At 32.3% G+C, this 10,995-nt stretch overlaps 1 protein-coding gene across 3 annotated transcripts; it reads left to right on the top strand.

Moving 5' to 3' along the window:
* Positions 1 to 4,815: 4,815 nt before the first annotated feature.
* LOC100788237 (pre-mRNA splicing factor SR-like 1) lies at positions 4,816 to 10,624 on the top strand. 3 transcript variants are annotated; one of them, XR_005888122.1, is made up of 7 exons: positions 4,816 to 4,972; positions 5,403 to 5,776; positions 6,897 to 6,977; positions 7,414 to 7,485; positions 7,639 to 7,813; positions 8,542 to 8,688; positions 9,630 to 9,739. XR_005888122.1 is itself a non-coding variant. In XM_026126378.2 (6 exons), the coding sequence occupies exons 2-5, from the start codon at positions 5,489 to 5,491 to the stop codon at positions 7,802 to 7,804; spliced, it is 519 nt and encodes a 172-aa protein (XP_025982163.1). In that variant the 5' UTR covers positions 4,816 to 4,972; positions 5,403 to 5,488; the 3' UTR covers positions 7,805 to 7,813; positions 9,630 to 9,679. The 3 variants fall into 3 exon arrangements, 2 of the variants coding, with proteins under 2 accessions (XP_025982163.1, XP_003519321.1); XM_026126378.2 differs by lacking the exon at positions 8,542 to 8,688 and having other exon boundaries at positions 7,727 to 7,813; positions 9,630 to 9,679; XM_003519273.4 differs by lacking the exons at positions 7,639 to 7,813; positions 8,542 to 8,688 and having other exon boundaries at positions 4,817 to 4,972; positions 9,630 to 10,624.
* Positions 10,625 to 10,995: the final 371 nt, after the last annotated feature.

Genomic DNA, 10,995 nt, shown 5'->3' with positions numbered 1-10,995 from the left:
CCATTTATAACATATGTTGTCAATGTCACACAAGGTAAGTTCAAATGGATTAAATTATCGATGAAAATCTGGCTTGTCTTTTAGGTCAACGAACAATGAGAAATTCATCACTTCAAGATGTGTCAAGGATGGAATACTTGCATGGAAACATTGGTGGTGTGCTTGATGCAATAAGGTATATAGTTGTTTCATTTTTTTGTGTAGACAACCATAACAACCAAAAACAATTCTTCATTACTACAAGAAGCTTTTAATAATTGATTGTAAATCTATTGAACCATATAGTTATATTAGGTTATTGATATTCATAACAAGTTACTTATTCGATGAATGAAACAAAATTCAAAACACAATTGAAATAAGTCCCTAAAATTAACACTTGTGATTTTTATATGCTTTTTAATAATCATAGGCATCCTAATTTTTTTCTTAGAGATGGATCAAACAAAAAGTATTTTGCATGGTCTTTCCTAGATGTATTTGAATTGTTGGTTTGATATAGATCGAGCTTCGGGCTATACTATGTTGATAGGGATGATCCAGAGCTGAAGAGATACCCAAAGCTATATGCAAAATGGTATAGTTGGGTTTTGACAGGAACTATTAAACCTGAGAAGGATAGCTCATTTGATTATGTTAGACCATTTATTTCAATAGGTTCTATAATTTGTTTGTATTACAACATTGTTGCATAGTGGTGTGTTTGACTTTCCACTTCTATAAGAATAAGGAGTACATTTTTAAAATTGTATTTAAAATTATTTTTCACTTCTAAATTCAATTATTTAATATGAATTCATCTTTAAATTTATAATACGAGGAATAATCAACAATGATGCATTTATGTGTAAAGTAGGATGGGAGATGTGTGCATAACCTTCCAAATCATGGGTTCCAGTGCTACAAGAGATTTATGGTTGTGGAAGCGGAACCTAACCTGTCTATTCATAGCAATGTGCAATGGAAGCTGGGGAATGAGGTTCAAATTCTCTTATAGAAAAATGATTAGGTGTCAGATGTAGGTGTTGGGGATAAATATGTATGTCCAAGATCCAATCTATCATGTTATCAATTTTAGTAAAAAAATATTCATTATTTTATTATCATATTTATTGTTTTATTAAATTGTTAATTTGACAAGTCCTTGATTAAAATTAGAGGTTTGTTATCATGATAGAGATTATGATAATGAAAAACAAGTCCTTTATAAATTTAATCTAAATTGTTCTTGATTGTAGGATTATTGTGAATAGGACATAATAATTCAGATATATCAATATATATGTAATGATCTTTATTGGATAAAGATTAATAGATCTCATTTATTAAATTGCATATATAAATGATGTATATGTGATGTCATCATTGAACTGATTTAATTGAGAATTCTTGATAGTTAATATTATCTTGATATGTCAATAGGAAGTTCTCAAGAAGAAATACAATAGTTTCCTTTGATCTGAGATTATCATAGTAATTAACAAGTTATTTGTTATATTTTAATTTCGGAAACCTAATGTCTTAGAGCACTAGTTGAATGAATATTGAATATAATTAAATACTTCTAAAATTAATGATTAATCAAGAAAGAATCCATAAACTCTAGGTAATGAGTTTGAGATCTATGATAGAATTAAGACAATGACCAAGACAATCAAATGAAAGAAAAAAGAGTTTCTTAAGTCATTCATTAAGTGTGTTAGCTCATTAGAATTTGACAATAATACTATACTCTAGAGTTAACCTTGAGCTATAAATAATGAAGAAAATATTACATTATTCTTCTATTGGTTCTAGAAGGGAAAAGATGTTACTTCATGTTATGCGGGCGTCAAGGAATGTTGCTAGATGTCAACCTTGACTAGTAAATTAATTATGATTAATTTATTATCGGTTTAGTATTAAACCTACGGATCACACACATACAAATGAGTGTTTCAATCTTTGTAAAAGAGAATAATTTATTTGATAATTAAATTAGAGAATTTAATTTAATCAAATAAATATTTTAATGGAATACTATTATATTTTTTGCTAGCAACAAGAATTTAATTAATATAAAAAGGGGAATATTATTTTATAGATGTGAAAGTTGTCCATAAAATGTAAATAATATTTTATTGCTACATATTAAGATTAGATCATGTGATTAATTATCATAATTAGTCATGTGATTAATTGTGAATTATCTTTGTCTTATATCAGAAAGCTTCTTACAATAAAAGATATGTGATAATTTTTACTTTTATAAAGATAAAGAGATATGAAATTATTTAAATAAAATCTTTCCTTTGTTTTCTTTGAGAAAAAGACCCAAATTCATATCTCTTTACCATTATAAATAAAGCATTTACATGAGACAAAGTGCACCAGACACAAATTACAAAAATTCAAGCCTAGTTTTAGACCTGAAGTAGAAAGAGGATTTGCCCTTTAAAGTTTCACTCATCAAATAGTTTATAGTAGATATTGGTTTCGGTGTGGATACACGTACTTCACATTATTGAAGAAAAATTTTTGTTACTTCAAGAACGCACATCCGGGTACACAAATCTATTTTTCTCTATTTATTATTGTTGTATATTTTTGAATGCAAAATATATCATAATTTTTCGCTGCACATGTTGGGAACACTTCTATGTAATTATCAGTAGGCCCCTTAATGGGTACGACGATATCCAACTTGAATTTGTATGACTTAAGTATCTTTGAGTGATGTTATTAATGAGAATGGGAACTGAAATTCAAAGTATTTGGAAAGCATGATGCCAAGGGAGGTTGGTGACAAGGTGCTCTTGTTGAACCCTTCTAATGGCATGAATGAGGAGGATAAGATTGTCTAACAAGGCATCACAAATGGTCAATTTTCAATTCGCTCTGCCTATTCCTGGAAAGCTTCGAATAACAGATAACTTCCAAATATTCCACTTTTTTCAAAAAATCTTGCATGGGAAAGGGTTGTAACGAATCAAGAGTCTGTTTTGGAAGATTGGGAAGTCTTGTCTCAAATAACCAATGTGTCAATGTTTTGCATTTATGATAAATGGTAAATGAAAACAATAAGAGGTTTTATTTATAGACATTTTTCATATCTTCCTATCCAAAGAAATCAAATTCATGGGATCCATTGGATAAGTAAGTCATGACATTGGTAGGTATGTTAGGAGGAAGAAGGTTTGTCCATGTTTAACTCAAAAGTATGCACTCTACTAAAAGGAAAAGACTGGAAATTCTGTAGATAAAAAAACATAGTTAGAACCTAAGAAATATCCAATAGAAACAAAAATTTAGTTCAAAGCACAATTAGGACTATACATACAACAAGGCAACTTAGGCCTTCTAACGAAAAAGTTACAAATATAAAAAATTCATTGAGTGACTCAAATCACAACACAACAATTAAGTAAATGGATGATATCATAAATTATAAAGACTCAATGGTAGCAATAAGATTGCAATAATTAATTTTTCAAAATTCACGTATCCAAATCATGGCTAGAGCAATGGCCATTGAACTTTTAAAGTTGTTTTTTTAATGGTATATTATAAACGTTTTAACAGGGAACTTAAATAATGATATTATCTTGTAATTAATTATTAATAATACATGTAACGATTGTTACTGAAAATAAGTTTTTTAAAATTAAAATTACTTATATCGTTATCTAAAATCAATAATATTATAAGATAAATTAAATGAATTAGCTATTTTATTGAATGAGAGTGAAATTTTAGAATTATTAATGATTTTATAGCTTAAAAAAAATTAAAATATTAATATAAAAATTAAAAATTAATATTTAATTAATTTTATTTTATAAATTTTACCTTAGGCCCTAATTTCTCTAAACACGACCCTGAGCACTATAAGATAACTACTGTTAATTGAAGTACCCAACCCAATTGACAAAGAATTATGCTTACTTCAATGATCTCAAATGATAAGGATACAAACTATATACACTTGCCATCACTTTAAATAATTCAATTAGTCGAATAGAAAAATCAGCATGTGTGGTCAAACAGTCCATAGTAATATCCACTTTCTCCACAAAAGACCAATTCACCTTCATAGAAAAATCATAAAGATCAGTGTCGCAATAGCTAAAAGATTGAAGCTTTGGCGTGAAAAGCTCAATGACTCAGTCAAAATCAAACACTTCATGCAGTCGTATTCCCTCAATGCTTAAGTTGACAATGTTGGAAAAAAGGTTTGTCCATACCTTCTCATCCAAAGAAATCAAATCTAAGAGATACATCAAATCAAATAAGTAAGCCACGACATTGATAGGTATAGCATAGGAGAAAAACGATTTGCCCATGCTTAACACAAAAGTCTGTACTCAAAAAGTCGACACATATCAATAGTTGTTACATTATTTACAATCAACAATATATTAATATTAATAGTTTCTTTATTAGTGACCTCTAAACAAAATGATAATTTAAAAATATTTCATTTTTAAAATAAATTATACTTTTTTGTAAAATTATTATTGCATAGTAAAATTAAATATTAAAATTATATTTTATTAATTACAATATTTATCACATGCCATAAAATAATAAGAAAAAAAAAACAACAAAGAGATGAAAGAAAAATTTTCCAAATATTGACACGTGTAAATATAGGAATAAAAAAGTAAAATTGACCGTTTATTTTTTTCTTATCTTAAAATAGACGTGTTAGATAGATAGATAGATTTTTCTAAATCTATTTTATATTAAATTTCTTTTATCAAAATAAAAAATTGTGCCAAATAAATGGTGTTTTTTTTCCTCCGTGAGCCGGTCCGGTCCGGTCCGGTCCAGTGAGAATAAACATAAAGGAAAGAAAACCTGCAACAGATGTCTCCTGCGTTACAAGTTGCGTTCCGAGTTTGCCCACGCAAACGTATCGAGCCAGCCTCTCAAGCTAGGGTTCTTCACCGCGCTCCAACCTTCTTCTCTCTCCCTTCGTCCCCTCCAATTGGTACCAATTTCTTCAACTCCGCTTTCTTTCTTTCATTCATTACTTTTCCCTCTCTTTCCTCTTCAAATCCCTAATTTCAATTTTGATTTCTTTTGTTCCCTTCTTCACGCGCCTCTGTTCACCTACCTTTCTGTTTTATTTCCATTCGCGCGTTCAACCGATTTCGTTTATTCACTTTATCACAGTAATTCCTTCACGCAAGTACCAAATTTCGTTCTCACTGAGCGGATCTATTTTAATGTAACCTTTGAAATTTTAGTGCCCAACAAAAAAATTGTCTACTGCTTGTTAATTTGTTGCAAGATTTTTGTAGCTAATGATTGTTTTCTTTTGTAAGCTTTTTCATGTTTGTTAGTTCATCTTTATAATTATGATTATGATTATTGTTGTTTTGAGTATTCATTCGCACTTGTTTTGTTCTTTGCTGTAGGAATGTGATTGTGACTTCACATGCTGGTAGCTGACATTTTGAAATTGTAACTGTGGTGGGAGCAATATTATATATTTTGCGACATCATGGAGATACAGACTTGTGGCAGGCCGATTGACTCCTTGCTAGAGAAAGTGCTTTGTATGAATATTCTCTCGTCTGATTACTTCAAGGAGCTCTATCGATTGAAAACGTATCACGAAGTTATTGATGAGATCTACAATCAAGTTGATCACGTGGAGCCATGGATGACGGGGAATTGTCGTGGTCCTTCAACTGCATTCTGTCTTCTGTACAAGTTTTTTACTATGAAGCTCACCGTCAAGCAAATGCATGGGCTGTTAAAACACCTCGATTCTCCTTACATAAGAGCGGTATGTAGGCGTGCCTGACAATGTATATGGGGCTTTACTGATTTATTTTTTTAGGAGTGAAAACATTCTGTGTTCATTATGGTATGCTTGTTTGCGCTTGAAAATTTTGTTGGTTTGCGCATTGATGCCTTTCTGTTGATCATTTCTAATCAAGTTTACGGTTTTATGCTTGCTTTGAATAGTTAGTTATTTTGTATATCAAGAGGAGATGCATGCACGTGAGACTATTTGATTGTATTGGAATCACTTTTTTGCAGCATAATTGCATAGTTGAATTGCCATAACAGAGCCTAGACTGAGTGAGTTGGTGGATTTTTGTTGAGTTGTCAATGTAAGGTAGCCAAAATTGCATGTTAGATTGTAGGATTGTATGTTTCCACGATTTATGCTTGCTACCACAATCTCAGCCACACTCAAAAACATCATTTGGTGAGATTGTCTGGTCTTGCTGTGATAGATTTTATATAGATTCTTTGTTCATCATACGCTTGTTACTTTTTTATTTGCATTACTTGGGAATTATCCACTTACATTTTGATTTGAGGTGGCCCTGTTGTTATAGTTGCTTTATACTTTGTACATCACATTTTGATTTTAATTTATATATATATTTTTTCTCTTTATCTGTCTCTTCCTCTGGCTGTGGTAAAGTTTTATTTGGGGGAAAAAGACAAAAGAAATGAAAAACTATTTTGTTTCAGAAACTACGAATTACATAATACATAAGAAATTAACAATCTCCCCACTTTTAAGTTGCTTTTAAAAACAATTTCTTTGAAAGAACAAATGGTTTCTTTCTGGTAATAATTCAATTCCTGAGAGTGAACCTTGGCACATTGGTAAGGATTTTTGCCTTATGATGCCAGAGATCATGGGTTCATATCTTTGAAACAATCTCTCCATTTGTGGCGTAAGGCTGCATACATCTACCCTTCCCAAACCCTATTAGGTGGGAGGCCTTGTGGCTGGGTTTCTTCTGTTTTAATGAGATGAAGGATGGTATGATTATATTCTGCTTGGCATCAAAATAGAGACTGTTCTGTATGCAACATTCTCATTAGTAGTTTTTTCCTTGTACATTTATCTTACGCTCTGTATTGATTCTTTTTATTGTTTATAGGTTGGATTTCTCTATCTGAGATATTGTGCTGATCCAAAGACACTATGGAATTGGTTTGAGCCATATGTAAAAGATGATGAGGTAGGATGACATGGTTATGATCTTTCTATATTCTGATAATTCTTTTTCCTATAACTTTTTACTTAAAATTAATAGATTATTGCCTTATTTCATTTGTGTGTACTTTCATCATGCCTCAAGTTGGATTTGATCAAAGTGGTGAAACATGGATATAATTTTTTTGTTATTCCATTTTGCATTTGTCTAAGCACTGAAAATACCTTTGCTACATACCATGCTAATAGCATGTCTTGTCAAAAAGAATTTGTGGGCCAGGTTTTTTCATATGATCTGCTTTTAAACAAATCTGTCTTTGGTAATTGATAGATGTTTTGCCCATGCGTTCCTTTGCTTTGTAAGATAATTACTTGTTTGGGTTTCAGTTGTCTTGAATTATCTCCAATCTTAAGTAATATATAAATTATTATTCATTTTAAATTTTGATGCTGTGTTTCAGGAATTTTCTCCCGGATCTAATGGTCGAATGACTACAATGGGTGTATATGTCCGTGATTTGCTTCTTGGACAGGTTTGTTATCCTTAAATCTTTCAGGCTATATTTTACGTAAGAGAATGCTTCCTGGTTTACCCTCTTTGGATTCATGCTTCCGTTTTGCTTGTAGACAATGAAATTAATTTACATGATAAATTGGCAAATTATACCCTGACCTTTTTTATTTAGAGATTTTTAAATGTACACCACACAATGGCAAGGGGAAAAATCATTTGATTCGAGTATTGACTAGTTAAACTGAGAATTCTCTCTTCAGAGCTCTCCTACCAGAATTCAGATGCATCACAAGATTGCAGATGCAGATATGTCCTCATCATCCCATAATTTGGAGTAACAGTATGAGGTGCTTTCGGTATCTTTGGATATAAAACTTTTATAGCTACCAGTAATTTCTGATAAGAATTAGTTCCAAAGAATCTTCCTTTCTTTCTTTCACTCACATTCTTTTTTGATTGCATGCTCATGATGGTTGATTTCTCATCTCTAGAGAGGCTTCTAGTAAAAAAAAATGAGTACTTTTTCATGTAGTTGCTTTAGAGTAGAACCTCTTGCTGAAAGACATGCATGCATGTTATCAAATAGTTTGATCCCTGGAAATAAATTGATAAAAATTAAAAATCAATGACAGGTGTATCTTTTAGGGACTAAAATGAGATTTCTCATTTCACTTATCATCATTTCTTCTTTTCTTTTTTCCTTTTCTTTCAGAGATTGAGCTATTGTTTGTCTTTTACATTGTTAATTTGCATTTTTGTTTCACCTGGAAATTTTATTTACCAGTTGTATGATACCCGATAGTATAGGAGATCCAGGTCTCACTTTTTACACCACCTCTAGTTGGGTATTTACTTCTGGCTTTGGAACATGTTCTAACTTTCAAGTCTTATGGAGCTATAATCCCTGTCTGCCTTTTTCTATTTATCTTCAAGTCTTTATGGATTATCCTTTATGAAGCTTAATTTCTTTGAGGTCTTATAGAAAGATGTAGGCTAAATTGATATAATTTCTTTCTACTTGGCAATTTATGTCTTCAACCATTGTAACTACCATTCTGTATCATATAATATGTAGCTGTCCATCCTGAAATTTGGGAGGTTCGGTGTCAAAATTCATCAAGACTTTTGCATGTACTTTTCTACTCTAGTTGATATGTTTCTTGTTTTGCATGTAAATGAGAGTTCGTCTGAGTTTCTATGTAAGGTGCTGGCTTGTTGGATTGTAAGTTTGTTTCAGTTCGTATTTTCATTTGCATTTCTATATTTCTGCTATGAATGGATATTAACTTTTTAAGTTTGTATGTGTAAAATAATTCTATATACTGTAATTTTTTTAATTATATAGCATATCCAACATTCAATCTTTGACTGAAATTCTTGGAGAATAAATATTCTCAAGCCTGAGCTTGAACCTAGTTTTTTTTTTTTTTGTGCGTGGGAGTTGATATTCTTGCCCATAAGACTGAATGTATCCTTGCTTTGATGATTTCTACTTGTGTTAATTAGATATGCTGCTATAATGTTATTGGTAACTAAATTTGTTTTTTGTTTTTTACTTTCCTGATTAATTGTAAGGGTGTTTTGTAATGCTTATTGTTCACATTTCTAATACATGGTATTGTAAATTGTGAAGAAGTACCAAGGATTTCTGTTAACTGCAACCCTTGTTTCCCCTAAACAACTGATTCCATTTCTGGGGTGGGGGAGTTGCTGGGACCCCCTTGCCAGCAGAATGTGAGAGGCTTTAGATGCCTTACCAAAATCTTGAGGACTGAAAATTGAATGATTCAAACTTATGGATATTTTTAATTCAAATGGAGGAATAAATGCAAGAACTGAAACATCTAATTCTGTTTTTAATGCATGACAGGATTCTAGAGAGGCACACAAGAGCTTAATCTTGTTCTTTCTATTCTCATGAATAGCTAGTATTTATATCAATGTTAAATGTTTCTTTGGGTTAAGTGGTTACTACCTCTTCATGGTAATTGTCATCTTTGTTCTGTGTTGATGTTTTATGATTTTGGGAATATTGTGCATGGTACACTATATGCCTTGGCTGACAGACTTGATTGGTGCAGTTCCCAAGTTTACTATACCCCTTTAATTCCTGATTATTTAACTATACTTTAAGGGATTGATGAGTCTGTTCTGCTGTTGCAGTATTATTTCGACACGTTGTTTCCTCGCATCCCTGTTCCTGTATTGCGGCAGGTTGTGTCTAATCTTGAAAAGTTGAAGCTCCCCACTACACATTCTGGTTCAACAGGGGAAACTACTCGTCACGGTTCTGATGATACTGCCCGAAGACCACCTTCTGTTAAAGCTGCCCTTTCTGTCTCTTTTGGTCAGCGGGCTCCACATCGGGCTTCCACAAGGGATTCTTCACCTATTCGCCGTACATTACCTTCTCATGAAAAAAATGGCAGTGATGACATAAGAAGATCTCCAAGTAATCGCCGCAGCCAGAGCCGTGAATATCCTGATAGGGATAGGGAACGAGACCGGTCACGGTCCAGAGACAGGGATAGGGAACGTGATAGGGACAGATACTGTGACCGAGATAGGAACAGGGAGTGGGAGCGAGATCGAGACCGTGAAAGATACAGAGATCGTGACTTGGACAGAGATCAGGATAGGGACAGAATCAGGAGGGATAAGGAGCGGGAAAGAGAGAGAGAGAGGAGTTTTGATTATGACAAGAGGTCTAAGTACACAGAGAGAGAAAGCAGCCGGGATTATGACAATGGTAGTAAGCACTATCGTAGGAGCAGGAGTCGGAGTAGAAGTCGGAGCCTGCAAGCTGGCACTGCTCAGTATGAATCACGTTCTAGTCCTCAGAGAGAGGAGAGTAAGAGAACTTCTGCTTCGAGTAATCTAGCTCAACTTAAAGACATGTATGGTGATTTAGGGGATAATAAAGGAGATGCCAACATGGAAAGAATTCCTAGAAAGGATAGTGGAGGTGAAGAGGTTATTAGACTTGGCGGGTCTACTTGGAAGTATTGAAAGTTATCATGGAATGCTTGTATCAGATGTTGGATGGATTTCATGGAGAAAAATATTGGGACTAGCCCTTTTGTTGCCAGATGTTTAGATTGGTGAATGCTATCATTAACATTTATAGATAATGTATACTAAAACTTATTCCTGGTGCATTGAATTTCATGCTTTGTAATCGCAAGTTTTAGACTAAAGATCATTCCTGAACTATCATGTTTTACATTGATGGTTTAAACTTTGATATTTTACTTCGTTTCCGTACATATAATAATTTAAGAATAATGTGTATTTTGAAACACGCCTTTAGGAGGAAGATTGATGATAAGATTTATACTTTGATGCCTTTATAATATGCTTCATGTAGGATAAGTTGCCGTATAGATGCCATTGGTGGAAAAACTTAAATATTATTTTGGCTTAAATTTAGAATGTATTTGTTTCGAAATACGGTGGTGCCTTTTTTTAACATTATTTATTATTATTATTATTATAGAATTAACAGGAAATCTACTTTAATTTAGTGGCA

This window comes from Glycine max, chromosome 2 (genome assembly GCF_000004515.6).
Source record: "Glycine max cultivar Williams 82 chromosome 2, Glycine_max_v4.0, whole genome shotgun sequence".
Taxonomy (NCBI): Eukaryota; Viridiplantae; Streptophyta; class Magnoliopsida; order Fabales; family Fabaceae; genus Glycine; species Glycine max.
This window is presented reverse-complemented; position numbering and strand designations above follow the sequence as displayed.